The sequence below is a fragment of the Geospiza fortis genome, unplaced genomic scaffold (assembly GCF_000277835.1).
Source record: "Geospiza fortis unplaced genomic scaffold, GeoFor_1.0 scaffold403, whole genome shotgun sequence".
NCBI lineage: Eukaryota > Metazoa > Chordata > Aves > Passeriformes > Thraupidae > Geospiza > Geospiza fortis.
In genome coordinates this window covers 1,871,541-1,892,164 of record NW_005054336.1, presented here as the reverse complement: position 1 = coordinate 1,892,164, position 20,624 = coordinate 1,871,541, and the positions used below count along the sequence as shown (strand labels likewise).

General features: G+C 36.1%; 1 protein-coding gene across 2 annotated transcripts in view; it reads right to left on the bottom strand.

Moving 5' to 3' along the window:
• The window catches only part of PKN2 (protein kinase N2), a 29,979-nt gene extending 10,454 nt beyond the window's left edge, over positions 1–19,525 (bottom strand). Inside the window, exons 1-7 of one of the 2 annotated variants that reach the window (XM_005422056.3) lie at positions 19,227–19,525; positions 11,327–11,478; positions 7,043–7,160; positions 5,309–5,454; positions 5,003–5,216; positions 2,010–2,195; positions 1,612–1,721 (exon numbers count right to left, since the gene is read on the bottom strand). In XM_005422056.3, coding sequence (XP_005422113.1) covers positions 1,612–1,721; positions 2,010–2,195; positions 5,003–5,216; positions 5,309–5,454; positions 7,043–7,160; positions 11,327–11,478; positions 19,227–19,458 — 1,158 coding nt within the window. In that variant the 5' untranslated portion in view covers positions 19,459–19,525. The remainder of the gene's footprint in view (positions 1–1,611; positions 1,722–2,009; positions 2,196–5,002; positions 5,217–5,308; positions 5,455–7,042; positions 7,161–11,326; positions 11,479–19,226) is intronic. The other variant, XM_031057872.1, reaches the window with a different exon arrangement.
• Positions 19,526–20,624: the final 1,099 nt, after the last annotated feature.

Here is a 20,624-nt window from a genome sequence, read left to right as displayed (position 1 = left end):
TTGTTCAAGATGTTTTAGCTCAAGCTCTGACAACAAAGCTTAACTTATGCTTAGAAACCTCAATTTTGGTAGTTTCTGTATTTTTTAAAAGTACCAACTTCATTTGATGCCTGCAAACATTTTCGTACCTGGATATCCATGATGATGCAAAACCTTATAGACTATCTCTAGAAATGTATACACCTTTTGTAATATGGTTGTAAAGAGGGGCCAAAAACTTTAAACTACCAGGAACTACTGCTCTATCTTGCTGATGTGATTTACATAGAGTGTCATATATGTGTGTTACAAAAACCTGTCCCAAAAGAAGAATCCTGCAATACACATGAATCCTGCAATGTAACCGCACCATCGCATGTTACTAATTCAATTCCATCATGATACATCATTTTACTGTCTACCATAGCTATGATAGGTTTTAAAAGAGGTAAAAGTCAAGAAGCACCAGATTAAAGAGTAACGGGGCTTGGATTGTGCATTTCAAGCACAGAAGGATTCACAGAATATTCTGAGTTGGAAGGGACCTGCATGGATCATCAAGTCCAGCTCTTAAGTGAATGACCCATACGGGGATTGAACCAACACCTTGGTGTCACTGGCACCAAGCTCTGACCTTCTGAGCCCGTCTCAGGATATGTGGCCAGGAACAGCAGAAGCAAAGTCCTTTTCTGGCACCAAAACCTGAGTTCTTAAATAGAGCCCACAACACATATGAGGCTGGCAGGAGCAGCTACTATGCTGAGTAGTTCAAGTCTTAATCTGAAAATAATTGAGGCTTCAGGGCTCCACAGCTGCTTGGTTGTTTTTTTTTTTTCTGCACTACTCCTGACTGTAACCTGAATTTCTCTACTTGCAAGTCTAAAATTGCTTCCTTCCTAGATGGAGGGAATCTGGACTGGGGCTTGGTGGGGAAAAAGCAAAAAACCAGGAAAGTGGCTGGTATTTTTTCTCATGTGAGAAGCATGTATTGGAGTAAATGTGTACTGGAGGTAATTTAAGCTCCTAAAATATAGTTTAATTTACAGAAAAAAAAATAAGACTTATACCTTAAAATACTAGGACTATCAGGTATCTAAAAAAATACTTGGTTAAATCTATATAACATAAATTCTACATCAAAAGTAGCAACTCAATACTTGTGCCCTCTAAGTAACATTTAAAGTTATAAGAATGAACAAGTAATGAATTTATTATTCCTGAAGAACTGACCAGCTTTACATGAGAACACTTCTATAAAAACACTAAAAATTCTATGATTAGTTTTACCAAAACATCCAAACTGATCTGATATCACACTTTACTGATAAATAATTAAAAGCTGATGATCCAAATAAAAAAGTAAGCACAATCTCTCCCATCTCCCATCTTTGAAAACCCACTAAGGGTTAGATCTTGGCAAAAATATTACATCAGTTTGTAAGTCAGAAAAGGTAAGATTTCGAGAATGCTGGCCCAGCACAACAGCTTAAGCCCAGGGAGCTCTTTCTAGTAAAGATGGGAATGCTGCACTTACGGAATTTGAATATAATGACAGCAACAGGGGAAAAAAGCAAGATGAAATTAATACAAGAATCAGGTACAGCTGTTGAGGAAATCGGGCCACATTTTTACCCTGTCTAGTTCCAGTGTAAATTTCTGATCCCATGACTGATTGGAAATCGGTTTCCAGCTAGTTTGACCAACCACAGTGTTATCCAGCTTCAGTACAGCACAGACTTCATCTGTAAGTAAAGTACACAAACTCAGCTTAAATCTTTAAGAGGATTTTCCACAAACAAAAAAAAAAATCTCCAGTAAGTTTCCCTTAGAAATGTAATCTCATATTTAATTGGTTCTTATGGGCATAATAGTGTGGTTGTGCTTTTGTTAACAGCTTAACAAGTAAAGAAATATTTAAAGTTTAAAGCTTTGAATCAATTTAATATTTTAAATTACAGACCATATCATGCCCATGAAAATTTAAATAAAAGATAATGCATAAAAATAAGAGAAGTAAGGGTATACTGAACTGGACAAGTCATCAGTTTTCAGAAGGTTTCTACCACTCCCACTTTTACTTTTACTGGGTCTGCTTATGAAAGATGATCTGGCTTCATTTGGACTCCAACCAGGTAATGTAATTGATGTGGCTTTTGATCGACCAGGGACATTTTCCAATATATCTTGGCAGCCCATGAGCCTCACTTCCAGGGTACCTAGAAGAAGATGGACAATGATTTATGAAAGTTTTCTGCTCTTAAGTAAGCCAAGTGAATGACTAATGACTGATTGATGGCAATAGCTCACATTCTGACTCCCACAGGGTATAACAGAAAGATCAGATGAAATCAAAAGACAAATCCAGGACACACATATATATTGAAAATAAAAGCATTAAAAGTCAACTATGTGGGACTCAACCTTCTAGAAAAGAGCAACAGTTCACCAAGATAACACAAAATATGTTTTTGTTGTGTTCCAGAAGTCTTTTTGTTTTCTTCACTTGGGAACCTAACTGAGTTGGGTTCAAATTGTAAACAACATCATTTTTTAAGACTGACAAATTTCAAGCTTCTTATTAAAGCAATGAATCTTGCAGCTGGAGCAATAACAATTTTAATGAGTTTTATATAACTAGTTAATACTGGATAAAATTAACAAACTATTGAGACTACAGATTTGTGTAAAAAATCACACACCAGAAATCACATCTGCCTGGTGCATGCTAAAGTCAAATTTGTATCAGTATGTAATTTAAAATCATTCAATTGTTCCAACTTGACTGAATTTGGATTTATAAAAGCTGAGACAAGAAGCTACTCTTCAACAAGCTATTCTTCCAAATCTTCTGCATCTTTAACCAAATGAGGTATAAAGGCTGCTGCTGTTCAAATTGAAGAGTTCCCTCCAGCAGCACAAAAACATCTGAATACCACAGATGGTTACAAGAATGGTAGGTTTCATCCTGTACAAGATAACATCTATGAAACTGTGACAGCACTGACTGACAAAATCAACTACTAGAAGTGGTGAAATTAGCCAGTTCATAATCAGTGTCAGTTAGAAATGCAGCTCTGAAATGCAGCCTTCTTTTGACAGCAAATGTACTTAACTATGACACTTAAAAAGTACTCTTTTGTAACAGAAACTTAAGTCAGACTTAACCTAAAAATGATCTGCCAACATCATAGCCCACAGAACAGACAGCAAGAAACCAGTCTAAGAAGAAATCCCAACCTGTAGGAAGCTAACAGCCGTAAGTGACAGCTAAGCATTAGGCTATGAAGACAAAGAGATGCTATTGGCTTCCGAAACAGGTTAAAAGGTAAAAGAATACTCCATTCCCAAACTCTGTTTAGAAAAAAAAAAGATATTAATAAGCAGAAAAGCTATACTCTTGTATAAGGAATGGATGCAAATCAGAAAGTCATGTTGATGCACTTAAAGATGTATGACAGTAGCATTGCTCTATTTCTCACAAAGCATTAGAGGCAAAACACAGACACACTCTTCATTTAAATCCAGCTCAATACAAAAGCTCTTTGTGTAGGCAATATGAAAGTGAAACTATTGAGAACTTCACAAGCATGTAGCTTTGTCAATTTCTATTAAAAAATTTCATATGTATCAGTAAATCATGTTTAAAGAGAAATTATAGTCACTATAAAGTATCTGGCTCTTCATTATGTGTAACAGGAAACAGAAAAAAAAAGCAAGTTGTTTTAAACCCAAGGCATGATACTTCCTGCCTACAGTCACCGATCATTTGAGTTTTCATTTGATGAAAGAAGTTCTTATTACCACACAACTTTACAAGGACTCTCAGCTAAGAGACTCTCAGCAAGTTTCTCTCTTGCTTCACAATGCAAGAGAAATAGACTTGCTCCATATTATTATTATTATTATTATTATTATTATTATTATTATTATTATTATTATTATAGCTAAGCAGAAAAGTTCCTCTTTTTGTTTCAAAATATAACCCCACAATACTTCAAAATTAAATTCTGTTTCATTTCTACATGTATATCCTGAGTAACATTTGAATGACAGATAATTTTTTTTCTTATAAACTTACTCTATTAATAATAGGCTTAATAGTTACATGCAAAATGTGGTAGGAAGCAAAACATAAAAGTCATACCTATCTGTCCTAGGAATTCTAGACCACTGGCTAAAAAAATTTAGAACAGCAACACACCCCCAAGTAGTCAGAAGCATGTTTTTCTTTAAAAATGCTGTGAGGCAAATGTTCAAGACATTTGTTAAAGTAGCGTTCTTTTGTTGAAACCTTACTTTCAATGAAGGACAATTCCAGGTGAACCCAAACTATGAGATTGTTCCTAATTCACATTTATATATAAATGTGGTTCCTCACAGTAGGCCAAGTCTCTTTAAAAAAAATCACCCACCCCAATCTTATTTGCAAGGAAAAGAGTCAGCACCAACAAACAAGAGTCTCCCATGGTTTCATCTATGTTTGTTAGGACCTCCTTCTTTGGATTACAAATATAATGCATGATTTGGTAGTATAAATCTCACCTTCCAGAAATCCATTGAGGTCCAGTGGTAAAATAGGAACTGGGAGAAAAGCTGGGTGCCTATCTCCAGCTCTGTCACCTACTTGTTGTATGATCAGGGCAACTCACTAAACCCTTCTGCAACTTAGTTTCCCTATCTGTAAAATGGGTATAATGATACTTATATACCTTGATGATAAGTACATGATAATTTCAAGATTAAAGGCATTTGGTAAATGCTAGCAATATCATTCCATAGGGAGCTATTTAATGCCAGAGAATCATATTTTCAATAACATTATAAAAAGGTAAACATATAAATCAAAGAAACTTATCTGCATTTTTTGCAGTGTATAGACACTGGGAAACTCTAAATGCCTTTGTCTAAGAAAAGAACAACAATTACATATGTCCAGTAAGAAATATAGTTGGCATTAAAGGCTTGTTTTAAATCATTAATTAAGATCAAAAAAGGAAAACCAAGAAAGCTCTTTAAATCATACCTGTTAAAGCTGCTGGTTTGGACAGTGTACTGTACTGGTTTTGAGTAGATATTACACTCTGACGAGGACTTAATGTGGGTGAGGATACTAATGAAAGCTCTTCTATAATAATACTGCTTTTGGGATGGTTTTTAGGAAGTTCATTCAATCTCTGTTCCAGTGAATACTTCAAGAGGTCCAGCTTCTGGCTTGATTCATTAAATCTTGCTTGTGCCTTTGTAAACAAAAAGGATTTGAAATAGTTGATTTTTTTTTTCCTTAAAGAACCTTTAAAACAAAGTATCAGAAATTGTAATAACAAATTACTTCTGAAAGTGCCTTTCTGTCGGTAACTTTCCCAGATCCAAGTAATTTCATCACATTTTTTGCACCTTCTGCTACAGCGTACTCTATCCTAAAATGATGCCGTAATTCTTCCATTCGGAGTTCAAGAGGGCTTATCACAGGTTTTGCTGCAAAGAGATACAAACAAACAACCTTCATGAAGATAACAACCAGGTTTAATTTCGTTAGTATCAACCCCTCCTCCATATAAACAGAGGGGAGAAGAAAAAGGAAAAAACCAGGAGAGATACATATTTGGTAGTCCAAAGAGAAACTTGAAGTATGTTATAAAAGTAAAAAGTGATATTTTAAGCATCTATATTTGAATCAAGAAATAATTGATCAGGGCCTCAATTCAATAGCATCTCCTACTTCCTGAAGAGCTATAAATGCTAGAAGATGAGAAAAAAAGAAAATGTCTTCAGGGGAGTTGAAGGACAAAACTGAAATATCCCCAATATTCAAGTGGCAAGGAAGTTTTGGGACTTCAACACTTCTGAACTACACCATGAGCATTTATCTTTTATACTGCTCTGTAGCCATGTAGATCCCTGATCAGTTTCTGATAATCCCCCTGGCTCACTTGAAATCCCATGGAATCTGGCTTCTGCCAGCACAGAGAAATGTGAGAGATTCCATACACTGCATTTGCCAAATGGCCTGGGTTAACCATTCTAATGTCCACATCTCAGAGTGCTTAAATATCCTAACCAGAACACTTCCTGAATACATGCCTTTCTGCTTAAAGCACTAAGAGTAGTAGGAAGACAAAAATGCATTTGAAAGCCCTTTCTAGCATGAATTTCATTTCCTTTTAAACAAATTATATACATAATCTATGTGCTAAAATGGGGTGTTAAAAAGTGATGTGCAAAAACAAACACAGAAACCAAACACCTCACACACCACAAAACAAAACATGAACACACATTTTTCATTACCTAGGATATATACAGGCCCTGACTACAAGCATTGTCACACAATGTCAATATTCAGAAATGCACACAAATAAAGTTCAAGACTTAGAGATATACCCATATGCCTGTAAGTTTCTAGTACACTCATGCTATTAGAGATTAAGAGTAATTTTTTTATTATTATTTGAAGATTTTCAATGAAATGCAAGTTTAAAAATAATTCTGAAATGCAGCATGAGTATTTTCAAGCCAGGTCATTTAAATAACACTTTTTTTTGTTGCTTTAAAGGTAATTGTTTAGCACTCAATCTAGCCTAAATACCTATAAAACCAGGAAAAATTCTCCTCCATCTGTCCTACCACTAGAAATAATAAGGTCAGTCTATTAAAGTATGTATGACAAGCAGGCTTTGTACTGGCATCAGATTTTTTTTTTAGCATCATAATATAAAGATTATCTGCTATAAAAAAATCACTAATTATTAAGACAAAAGAAAGCATGCATGAAATGAGAAGGTAGACCACAAAGCAAAAATGGACAGCATGAAGTATAGAAAAGATGATAAACAGAGATGGTATTTCTCTTCATTATGATGAAGGTATTTTCCTCCACATTCCTTCAGATGTTTTTGGCCCCCCAAGACACACGAAGTTTTGCCTAGTCTCTGATTATTTTTGGTTCATGCAAGCTGTATCAAATGTTCCTAACAGAAATTTATGGCAAGTCTGTGTGCATATGGGTATATATCTATATGACATTCTGACATTAATGATTCATATTTCCTTTCTACACCATCACCATTATCAAAAGCCAATTCATTGGTCTGGACTGCCTGAAGAATCTGCATCCTTATAACTTCTATTTTTGTCTTGCTGTCCTGAAGCATCTGCTGAGCTGTGGCAAGAAGTTTTCGATCCTATTAAAACAAACAGACAAGTTGAAATCAGAAACGTCTTCATGGAACAAGACACATTGAAAGTTTCAAACCACACATACTTAGGAACAAGAATTAAATCTATGCATTTCATTTAGTATAGCATTAGGCAAACTAACCACATAAAGATATTAGTGAAAATTAAGTTAGGACAGAGGCATTGGTTGATTAAAGACTGTAAGCCACTCCCGGGGAAACTGTATGTCTTTCAAGGTGAGTGAAGGAGGCATGATCTAGAAACATTACATGAATAGATTAATATTTTGTAATCTGATACTAAAGAAAGGAGAAGACATTAAGTGCAAAATACCTCCAAAACTATGTAGAATGTCTCCAATTTACTTTGATTATGGTAAAAAGTCTTGTAATAGACAAATTTGCTAAACTAAGCCCATATAAAAGTAATTGTACTATTTAACCTGAGTTGATTTTCAATACTGAAATTAGAAATATGATGTTGCTTACACAGCACATTAAGTCTGCAGTACATTTTTCTGAACAAATGAAAGCTGAAAATTTTTTGCATTAATAAATATGTAACAAACAAGGGCTACTTCATTAGCTATTTCATCAGCAATCTAAGTACAGTACAGCACTTTTTAATCTAAATAAACTAAGATAATCAAGCTTCATTTTCAACAGCAGTATCACAAGAAGCTGTTTAGAAGAGAACATTTCTAAAGATGAACTTTCATAAACTTCCATGGCTCCACGTGGCTCTGTCTCTATGTTCTGGCAATTACCAGACAGCTTAAAGGTGATCTGACTTGCAGTACGAACAAGAACAAAAACAAGGTATAAGAAAATTTAAGGCAGTGCATTTGTCCTGTCCATGCAGTACCAATCAATCACAGTAATTAACAGCAGTCAGGGCAGATGTGTACCACCCTTACAACCCAAAGGGTATTTTGGTTAGCTCATTTTGTAGCCACTCTATAACCTCATTAATAAGTTACTTTCCCATGGACATGGTTTATAATTGTATTTTTGATTTTATAATGAATTAAGAAGTTAAAGAAAGTAAATTCTTCCCTTGCCATAATCAAGAGAAAGACCTGCAGTGAAGCTCAGGTCCCAGAGCTGGAAATACTGGCACCATGAAGCATACTGTAAAAAAGTATGCTGAGAAATTGACCTTCACAGAGTTCCTCTATGACCTCTCCCCTTGACTTACTACTCACTCAGATATTTTAATGCTGCCCTTTGTTCTGCAGAATCTACACATAAAAATCTACCCATAAAAAGACTTTGGTTTTGTGGAAAGAAATTGTGCCCCCTCTGCATAGCATAGTTTCACAACACTCAATTTTAAGTTTTAGTATTAATCAACATTACAGCAAGATACCACAGATTTAATATTTTAAGATCCATATTACTTATCCAATTAATGATCACACTGACTTTCCTAAATCAATACTTTCTCGCATACAGATGTGAAATTTTGGAATAATCACTGACTCAGTATAGGATTTAAGTAACAGATTACAAGTCACTCTAAAATCCTGTATTAAACCTTATCCATGCATCATTCTGATGTATAAATATGCTGGACGTGTTTCTTTGTCTGTATCTTCACTTTTATCTTATTTTTGATCTTGCTGCTCTTGATTATCCCTCATAGTCTCTTACTGGAATGGATTTGCTTGCTCAGGAGCAGCATTAGCCCTTCAGTGTGTAGAGCAGAGGCAATCCAGTGTTACATTGATATCCTTAGGTTTTAAAGAGACAGAAGATAACATCTTCCGAATCAAAATGTATGTGTAATGCTCAGCAGCTCTCTTAGTGTTGGAGGCTGAATACAAAGTGTTTCGATGCATCTTCTGAGTACAGTAGAACTGACAGTGCCTGTAAAACTGATCTGCAAAGCTGTCATGGGATCTCAGAGAACCTACGCACATCCAAGGAAAGATGATCGTTATCTCAGAAATGTTCAAGTCCAAATAGGTTGAGCTGAATGTTACTGAAGCAAGTAAAGTACAAAGGGAAAACCTTCCCATGAGATGATGGGTTTATTAACAGACTGCTTTTTCATTTTTAGAAAACAGATTATAACCTCCCTCCATTAAATTTAGGTCTCAAAATAATACAACAGATTTGAAATTAGATCATATAGTACACTTGCAGAAAGGTCACAAATGAGTTTAATATGTTTAAAGATGGTCCTATGACTACTTTTCAAAGAACTACTGGATTACTGGGATTGGATTCAAACTGGGGATTTTCTGCCCCTTTTGCCCACCCCATCCAGATGGTTGGATTCTTTTAAGCTCTGCTTTTTAAAACATAATCAACATGCTCAAGGCTACAGTTCAAACTTGCCAAATAACTCACTACTGAGCAGAAAAAAAAATAAAAGAGAGAATGAATACCCACCATTTCCATCCTGTTTGCTGAAGTGGCTGGCAATGCTTTTGTGCTTTGCAGCTTGCTCTCTCCAGCCCAGTTACTATATACTCCCAATGTGGTAGGCTCATTTAAGCATTTACCAATCACAAATACAAGATTCAATCAGAGATTTTAATTACATACCTCAATCTAAAGCAAACCAGAATTTATCTTCTCTACCTAGTCTGATCAAAGCCTGCTAACAATGTCTAATATTACAGCTTGAGTGTTTAGTTAAGTTTTTCAGCCTGTTATAAGGTTACTTACCAAGGGTTTATTAGAAACCTAATTCGTGTATGTCTTTTGATCCATTTGGGTCAGCTAATTATTAGTTTTAAGTGTACCTGATGTTAAGTACATGGCCCCAGAGAATGTAGACTCCAAGGGTTTCTAGGAGCTGAGGGACTGTGGTGGATGGACAGCATTCCCAGGACGTTAGTCATAATGTGCACTCCAGCTATTTCTTCTATTTGCCCCCAGCTAGTATGTTACAGGTCACTTTAAGATAAGGCTGCCTGGGACAGAAGGAACTTGATGGCACCTCTGGTCCATTGAGTCTAAACTCATTTTCTGTGAGAAAGCAGTGCTCCCTGCTATTTTTTCAAGGTATAAGGAAGTAATACAGTAGAGATGCACAAAGTGATCTACCTCTCCACCAACACCTAGCCCAAATTCAGTCAAAAACATGAAGTTCCTTTCCAGCAATTTCTAGTTAAAATCAGTTCTAAGGGGTAGCAATGTAATTCCCAGATTCCTTCTCTTCTAGCCAAACACTTCCTTTTAGTAAGTTGACTGACCCAGATAGGTGCTGGCTCAGCTAAGATCTTAAAACATTTTGATTCTACTTACTACTGTCTGGACACAAAAACATCTAACCAAGCTACTACACATTATTTGTTAGACCTACTCTTGTGTTTCCCCTTAGTCTGGAAATTAATCTCCTTAATGATTTAATAAAGGTAAAGAACAGTTCATAAGTAATGAATGAAACGTGAAGGGGAATATAAGTAGAGGATCCTTCCCTTCCTTTTTTCTCATTTGAGAACTACGACTGCCTTCCACCTCCTTGGAAAAATTCTGGTGCTATGAAGAGAGAGTGAGTGCAAGTACTTAAAATTCAGATATAATAGTAAGTGTGGCTTTATTTTTAATATCACTTTATTCTATCAGTTGCTACCTCTAATTTACCACACTTCCCTAAAAAGAATTTATTTCAATGTGTATTTTATGTGTATCAATGCAGGTTATGACATCTCTATCAAAATACTACACACATTCTATTGAAGCATTTGGCACAGATCTTTTTACTGCTAACTACAACTAGATGACAAGTTCAGAATATACTTGGCAATACTGCCTTTGTTGTAATTATCATGCACATTACAATGTTAAACTAATGGATCTTTTTTTTTCCGTGGAGCTAGGAAAAACACCAGACACCAGTGAGTCCTACCAAGCTTTGCTGCTAAGTGAATCCCACGTGGTCAAAGATTACTAGATGTACTAAATTTAGTAAGCCGGATTTATTATTTAGGTTGAACTGCATCTGCACAAACTGATAACACAATCACTTACAGTGGGTATCAAACCACAACAAAAAATGGTATAGTAATTTGTAGCAGATTTGATGGAACTGTTTAACAAAAATATAGCCCAAACTAAAAATACTGAAGCTGCATACTGTTTATACATTGTACAGTCACATTACAGCAATGTGAAAACCCACATTCATTTCATGATCTTTAAGCATTCCAAAGCCTTACCTTTGAAGAGCCATTTGAGTACATCTGTATCATATTTTCTGCTCCCTGTTTTACCTTCAGTTCTATATCCAACTGCTTCTTTAAGGCCATCAATCTGTTGTTTGTAGAAAACCGAGGATCACTATTGGGAGTATCAGGAGTGCTAGGACAATCTGTGAAATAAAGATAAGGTATAAGCATGCAGAAAAAAACCAGGAAGAAAACACCCAAATCATTCCCCCAAAACCCACCTTACACTCTATTCTATGAAGTTACAGATTGAATAGAACTGGAACATCATACTTGAGAATTAAGTGACCCTCCTGCCCAGAGATACTTTGCAACAGGACTGCAAATGCGCCTTACCATGAAAAGCCTCCCGAGCGCCCTGTGACTCCTACTCATGTCCTAATTCACATGAATCACTTCCGGCACTGGGCAAACAGGCAGGTTTGCAGCTAAGCCTATTTTTATTTCATAGGAGATTTAATTCTTCTAGAACGTCTTGAGTCAATTAAAAAATGCAGTTTTCCATTAAGCTTTCTTATACTCCCCATTTTAAATGAAAGTGTTTTAACAACCAACTTGGATAATAGTATTAGATACTAATGAGCACTATCTGAATACAGCTCTTGAGTAGATCCTCATCCATTTTAGTGTGAATCCTGCAGACACTGTTTATGTCAAAATTAAGAATGGATAAAAATAAGCCTTTTTCTTATTCTAAAGCTGAATGTATTCTGCTCTGCAGTCATAAAAGAAATCTGGGATAACTGGATACATAGTCAGATAGGTTACTGAACAACTGACTGATCTATGGGAAGGAGAAAGCTTTTTCAGTTGACAGTATTACTGTGTTTGGGTCTCCCTCTTGTTGGATTTATTTCATGGAATGCAAGTTAGTTTTATCAATTAATTTATAAAGTCAAGCTCCTTAACTTTTCATAACCAGTCTATTGTATAACTTCATATTTCAGCTTCTGCAACATGAACTGTTAGTAAACTGAAAATAAGTGGCCACTGGACTATTTCCAACATATCTGTCCTTATAGCTAACTATCCTCCCTAGCAGTCCCAATGACTTCCAACTTTTTGGTAAAAGAAGACAAATTATTTCCACCATAATAATTTAAGAAAAAAATTATTTCTCCTACCACAACAACTGAGAGAATACGTTCTCTGTGGACAAACGGTTCTGGTTTCCTCGAAGACAGTATTTACTGAATACGAACAGTAGAATCTTTTTTCCAGCTGTAATAATCTTCCTTGTATTAAAACCAGGATGAGAAATTCCGAAATCCTCAATTACCAGAAAACACAGGCAGTGCACTAGTAACTTACAAATTTTTACTTATGAGGTGTCAAGGGGAGATATTTTATCTGCCATTTCATACTTTTTCTGTAAAAGTTTCTGATAACTACTTCTGGAGATTTAACACATTTTGTTTCCAAGTTTGCTGGGTAATTTCCTCCTAAATGGCAATCTTTGCCGAGGCTACATACAGATTTGAAGTAAGGAGTTTTAATTTCCTCTGCTGCTAATTCACTCTTCACTTCAAGCCACTTACAAGTCTCTTACTGCATCCTCACTACTTAAAGGTAGCACAGAAAATACCAGATCTTAAAAAAAAAAAAGTATTACTCCTCAGCTGTTTTGTCATTGATCCTCTCCTCAATGTTTTGGCTTGGTTCCTCTGTGGAAGAGCACTTGAACAGCTTTACCTAAAATCTGTTATTAATAAAATAAAGATTAACAAAATGCTTTCCTATCACTTATGTCTTCAGTTTCAACTAATCCTCACCTAATAATCCATTCAAAACGAGAACAAACATGAACTTGAAAGTCACAGTGTCAGGTCTCCTTGTAAAGTAGATTCATCATATAAATGAATATTTACCAACTTTAGATATATGATGCAAGCCTCTACCACACATCATCCCAGCCCTCTGATAATCCCTGTGAAGGCTGTGGGGCTCCTGAAGTCTGTTTTCACAGCTTTTAAGGATGTACACAAGCAGCCTTCCTTTGCATTAAAACAACACACAAGTTGCAAGTTAAGGACTAATTAGAGATACCATGTTCCAGGCTGCCCAGGCAGCTGTCATTATCTGCCTTTGCATGTCTCTGCTGTGGAGGTGTAACCACACCACTTACCTGGGTCATCTCAAGAGTTGGTCTGTACCTGTGGGCGTAACCTATCCTCTACTACTTAGTTAAAATTGCTGTACTATGTGCTTTGTTAGTAACTAACAGCAAACAAAACTTTTCTGCAATGGGGACTAATTGCTATGAAGAAGTAATTTTTTGCCTTCAGGCATAATGGCTGCTCACTAAACCCCCAAATATGGAACAACATGCTTCTTAACATATTATGTTTTAAAAAAACCAAACAATAGTTTTTCAGAGATGCTTTCCAAGGGACTCCTTCTACCATCCCCCAACCAATCTCCCCATTACTACTCAGTAAGCAGCTCGAGGCAGCTTCTTATAGAATTCAGATTAATTTTTAAATCAGCCAGACAAACCGGTTCTATTGCAGAAAGCATTGACAGCAACACTACAAGCTACATCTGTATTAGCTGTTTCCTTTTCTCTTTGTTCTGAAAGGTTGTAATGACTTTGCATGGCTAGTTATCTCAGATTTATTTATGTAAAGCACTTCACAGAGGTGGTCTTATCTCCTCTGAAAGCATTTAGTTATCTTCACAGTACAAATAAGTAATAAATTCATCCAGGTAATTGCAATCAATGGAATTTATGTATACTCCTAAAGTTATACAAGAGTTAAGTACTAATACCAAATTGATATTTCACTCAAAGTAGGGACTGGGGAACAGAAGAGATTCTCCAGGTTGCCCCACTTGTTGGTTAAGAAGGGCAGTACAAGACTTGCCATTTTGGATACATTCAAATACAGCTTTGCATAGGACAGCAAGGGCTTTGCTGGGGTACAGGTTCGGGCTCCCAGACCCAAATATTGTTCTTACAGTGAGTATAGAGTGAAGCAACAGATGCATTTCAAGTGAACTCAACTTCAAGCAAATAGGCATCTTATTGTGCTCAACAACTATGAATATTGTTGCTTAACACCAGTGAGTTTTGTGCAACTTGTTTGCACACATCCAGGCTGCTGGAAGAGCTACAGTGCTGCTTCCCTAGCACCTAAAATACCCTGTTTTCATAAAAATATACTCACCAGACTTAAAATAAGTTAATAGGGATGATTTTTTATTTAATATTTGGATTACATGAGGACAATGGCAGTTTTCAGTCTGAAATGCTCATATGAACTGTGATCTTTGCTCTTCTGAAAACCGTTTGAGTTTGTACAGTGCTCACCAGCAAAAACTTCTTGCTTCTAAATTGCCTTTTACCCATCACTGCTATCTAAATTATATTTATAAAGAGCAGTTACATAACTCTACTCTTCTGAGACTGCTGCTCATTCCTTTGGGATCTCTTCCCCAGATGCCACATATAGTATACTTCAGTAAGCTCAGTGTGAAATCGAGGATCCCACATAACTTTCTGAATTTGGGTTCCCAGATGGTACTGCAGCATGCTGCTTAAGTACTCAATTAGCAGCAAGTACCCTTTGGTAAATAGTTAATTTTAATCTTATTTGAGGATATTTAATTGCAGTTAGCCGCATCACTGTCATACCCCACAGAAATACCTGCAATGCATTTAGGCATTGCTGAAGGGAGGAAGAAAGATGCATTGTCAGGCTTTTCTCAGGGAGTCAGAAGGTTGGATCAGCACTTGAACTAAGTCATCAGTAGGCCCAAGGCAGCAGGGGACATTCTGCACTCAGAAAACATCCAGTGCTGACCTCCTGGAAACTTCTGAAGTCCAGCTGAATTTCCACTAGGTAGCAGCTAATTTTAACTACTAAAAAAGTGACAGGAGATTCTTTCAAATTGCATAGATAATATTATTCTACATTAAGGCTCCCAAAGTTATAATGAAATTCCAATGGATGTGAGTTTGTAGGTGGAGTCTGCTGTCTAAAAAGTCACTACCTATTATCAGTTTGGTTGCTACCTCTACCAGTTTCCAGTAAATGGTCTTATGTGGACACTTTGGTGTCCAACAGATTAACCTAGTCATTTGTAACAACAAAGAAATCCCCCAAACAGCCACCTAATCATATTATTTAAAAAATAATTGATTTTCTTTGCAATACCTACAGCCAATTATGATGTAAAGTGGATGGCTTCCATGTCAGTTAGGAGGATGGAAGAAAAGGCATTAACTTGTCTTTGAGTTAGTTTTGTCCATACTTTATCCAGTTTTATCAATTCACTCAAAGGTTTTCCTATCATTACACTTCTCTATCCCCCTTAACTTCAGCTCTATGAAACAGACCAATTTGCCAATTTATTGGTTTTCTATGTATCAGCTACATGTCTAATTAAATCAGTAACTTGCTGTAGGCAAGCTATTTCAGTCTTACACCTCCCTGAGTCATATTAGAGACCACAATCTGTACTGCTGCTTTTGACACAAACACAAATCCACCAATTCAATCTCTGCAGTTGTATAGAAGTATGTTTTCTAGACACAAAATTTTTTCATCTCTGAAACAGAAGTAATCATCCCCATGGGACACATTACATCTCTCAGACTTCCAGCAATAATGGTTGCTAGGCTTGTCCTACTCTTTTTATGCTGCTGCATTCTGCTTCACTTTTAAGTGCTGACCTACAAATTTTAAAATTCCACATCCTTGCATGACTAATACACTGCACAACAAGGGCAGACTTGGGTACAAAGTCCCACTTCTAAAACAAACTTCGATTCATCAGCAATCCCTATAAGGTAAAGTACACCTATGTTGTGCTAAAAGTTGTTTCTGAATCACATACCCACTGTCAAATCTACCCTCACATGCTCTAATAAAGCTGTTTGGCAAACTGCACTTTCTGGTTAAAGTTTAGTACCAATTCTTCAAATAATTGTGAGCTTACAGCTCTAGGCAAACTACCACAAAAACATCTAAACTTGCTTGGAATGGAATGTTATTAAAACAGATTTTTCTACAGTAGATTCGTTAATGCTACATTTAATGATTTCAACATGCATTGATTACACTGTGCTGATTACAAAGCAGTTACACTAAAAATTAGTGGCTTGTTAAAAAGTACTACAAGTTACTACTTGATACCATAAGCAACAGAAAGAATCACAACTGCCTGTGTAGCATTTCTCAGCTCTATATTGGGAGCACTTTACAAATATGTGTTCACATCCACTTTTCAGATACAGGAACACAGGAAGATTAAATGATTGTTCAAAAGTTACCAAAATGGTCTTTCAACCAGTCAAGAGAACAGTCAAATAATCTTTAGAGTTCAGGCCTGACAAGTCAAATAGATCAGTTCAGTGAATCTCAATCCTGACTTTAGAACCTGAAAAAACCTACCCAGCATATTGTTATACAGGGAAAAACACAGGGCTTTAATACTGAAATGTATTAAAATACACAAAGAGAAGACAGACCTTGACTCCTACAGCTCTTGAACCCTGTTTACCTTATTTTCAGCATTCATGATCTGCACAGTCTAAAAATTTCCCCATATATTTCCACCTCTTTTAAATAACTTGTTACTAAGTGACCAGAAGAAGGTCAAACACAAGCTAAAGAGAAAAGCAGTAACACTGAATAAAGATAATCTCTGGAAACACTGCACTTTTTGGGGAGCTCCCATATTTACCAGTAAATGGTTATTAAATTCACTGCCTATTTTAGCAAAAGCAAGATACCACTGAGGTATCTTATGTCAGATGGCAGTCACCTTAGGGTTATGTATCTGTGTACCTCCTCAATATCGGGTGTGTGTTTATACATATATCCACATGAACACACACACAATTGACATGTCATAACTTTTATGTTACCAACTTAATTTTGGAAAGATCAAGCTCACCAATACCTTAAATCAAGTCTAAGGCTTCAGTATTAAAAATCAAAATATCACCAAAATGACTTGCAGACATTTGTCTCAAGACAGACAACATTTACTGGTAGTGCTCCCCCTCCATGTACTACTGACCATGAATGAGGAAGGAGACAAGCACTTAAATTACAAGGCAAAAATTACAAAAAACTCAAGCACTTCAGAGGGTGGGTGCTTCCAAATCTTTATCTAAAAAGCTGTATTAACAGAATTAAAGATTACTTTTTTTTCCCCCTCATGAAGATTATGCAAAATATTCTATTTAAATGGGTCTTGCATGGGAATACCTGATGTGATACTTTACAGAGAATATAAAGATCTCAACCAAATTTTCAAGTTTTTTCTTGCATATTTCCATGATTAAGACTGTACAATCTATCTACCACTAACACCTAGACCAGAATGGAATTAAAAAACAGTCCTAAGACGTTTAGCACACATCAAAAGCATGTAGAAGCACATAAGATCAACCATGATCTTTTATCCTTTGAATCCCTCCTGCATTTCCCAAGACATGCACAATGACAATATTACTCATTAACTCATTATGATAAGGCTTTTAAAAACGCTACACTGGAAGGAAGCATTCCAACAAGAGCATTTCTGTGCTCATCTACTTTTCAAATTCTACTGCTAGATGAATTTTGCAAATTATATCTGCACAGATTTTTAATATTTGGTCTATACACATTAAAGATTACTTTCTCTTCCTGTTCTGCTCTTCCTGTTCCTTTAAAAGCCACAGTCCTGTCAACACTGAGGCAGATTTTCATAAACCTTAGCTGACATGGAACAGAACGCTTCATGCCTACCAAAAGCCCAATGGCTATCTGGAAGCATACATGATTGCATTCATTTCCATTTCATGCTGCAGCAACCACTTAGCCTCGCTGGTTCCAGCTGTTTCCCTGCTCCACCTCTTGTATCCTCACACAGATGAAATGCAAAAAAGAATCCAGCACAGGTGGTCCCACCACAGCCCCTGAACACCTCTGCAGTGTGTCACGGGGCCAGACTATGAACTGCAGACATCACCTACCACTATTTCCTAAATTCTCACTGTAACCAACCTTGCATCACAAGGATGCTGCAGACCTTTATTCTACTGCCCAAGCTTCCTCAGGCTTGGTATTCACTTCACGTGAATCTTTGATGGCTTGTGCACAATATTAACATTTTGCCAAGAAGAGTCTGTGCAATGTGAAATCACCAGGCTGGCAGTATCTCCCAGGCCATTCCACAAAGCTCAAAGAGGACTGTTTACTTTCACAACATTCCATCTTAAAATACCAATCCTGGTATTTTTAAAAAATACATTCAAAATTAGTATTGACTCACTGCCATGCCACAGAAAATACTAATTAAAACCATCAACTACAACCATTCTGTGAAAACAATTTCAAATTGTCTTTAAAATAGTAGCTTTGCTGTGGAAAAAGCTGGAGAATAAATAAATTTTAAGAAATGCCACTGTAAGAAATGTTTGATAAGTTAAATAACAGCACAACTGAAAAACATTTTCTAAGTTAAGTTAAAAAAACCAAAATCTAACAAAAATTTTAAGTATAAATGTTGTAATTTTTCCTGCATTGAATAAAAAGGTGCATCAATGCTGATGTCTACAGTGTAATTCAGAGAAAGTCACTGGAAGAGCTCATGAAATTTGCTTTCACACAGAGAAAAGTTACTAGGAAGCATTACAGTGACTGAGAAAATATTTTAGTATGCTAAGAACTGAAAGTGAAGAACTCATAATCCATAAAAGACACTGTTCCCTAGAAAGGAATTTAAAACTCAAAGGTACTGGATACTGACTTGTGGGTCAAAACGAAGAGACATACATAAGTAACAAGCTCACCAGCTATGGATTTGTTCATTCACAAAGCAATTTTTTCAAGTGAAATGGGGAGAGCTTATCTCAGCTATAAAGAAAAAGTGATTTCACAGTAATGCATGGTACCTGCAACATCTTCAAGATCTGTTACAACAATGTGTGCATTTAGCTCCTGTAACTTATGATGCAAGTCTTCTAACTTCTTGTTCGATTTTTTCAAAATGTTGTCCACATATGCCAAGTTCTTTTTATCCGTTGTGACCTTCCTGAGGTTCTCTGCTCCCTCCTTGATTTTAAGTTCCTTTCTTATTTCTCGCTTGATTTGGTCCTTTATTTCATCCAGCTTCTGCTGTACCATTGTATCTGAGAAGTCCAACTTCTGGCCAGTGCTCACATTCTCAGAGGTTACAAGGCCTTTGGCATCCCCCTAGGAAGAAAAACAGTAATATAATCACCAGGCAACACTGTTTCTGACAACACACACTTACAGTGCCCAGCACTCAGGTCTGTAGTTAACCCTGTAAGGCCATTCACTAACCTCAGCTTACACTCACATTGACCTAAAGCAACAGTATCACAAGATATGATGTTAACTGGAGCTACATTTTACAACAGATTTATTTTCAATTGAGTGACATCTTTACTATGCCTATTTTTAACAGCAAGAGATTTAAATACTTTCATATTTGTCATGGCTGCTTGCCTAGCAGTTATATGCCTCAGAGCTAATGAGTCATGTTTGTGATTTTATAGATTTAATTGGTGTTTCAATAGACAAGATGGATAGAGGAAAGAAGACTAATTTCTAATAATTATAATCTATGGGGAAATTTTATATATTCTTTATAATATGTTCCTTTTAAAGATTGTTAAAAAACCATAGTGATATTTGCAGTTGTTTAAAGAAATACTGGCATATCTATAAGGATTTGTCAAGGTTTTACTGGAAAGACATTTACCAGGTCTTTTTAATCCTTCAAGTAAAGATTTCTTTTTATTTTAAAATAAAAATTAATTTATTTAAAAAGTAATAATCATTAAAAAACCCACTTCTACTTTCTTGTGGAGGCAAGCTAGGCTGAAATGGAAAAAAAAAAGTTGCAATGATGGAACAGGAGTTGGTGTAGTAAAGGAGCAGGGGATGAAAAGTCTTCAGAGCCCCAGTACACAGGGGGTCATAATTGTGCCTACTATAGATTTGCATATTGAGAAGTAAGAGCACAAAGGGCACACTACAGAACCTACAGCAGTGAAGTTCATATACAATTAATTACATATGTGACAAGATTTGTGTGCCTTATGCACAGACCCTAGACAAAAAAATTCCAGCTAGAGGTAAATGAGTGAAGATCAAAGAAACATTCTCCTGAACTTGAATTTGAACCCATCCTAACTCAGAATTTATTTAATAAATATCTGGCCTGATTTGCATGTAACAACCCAAAAGACCAAAATTCCACCAAAATTTCTTAAACACTATGATGAAGTTGCCTTGACTTCTGAAAAATGGGGTGAAAAAAAGGC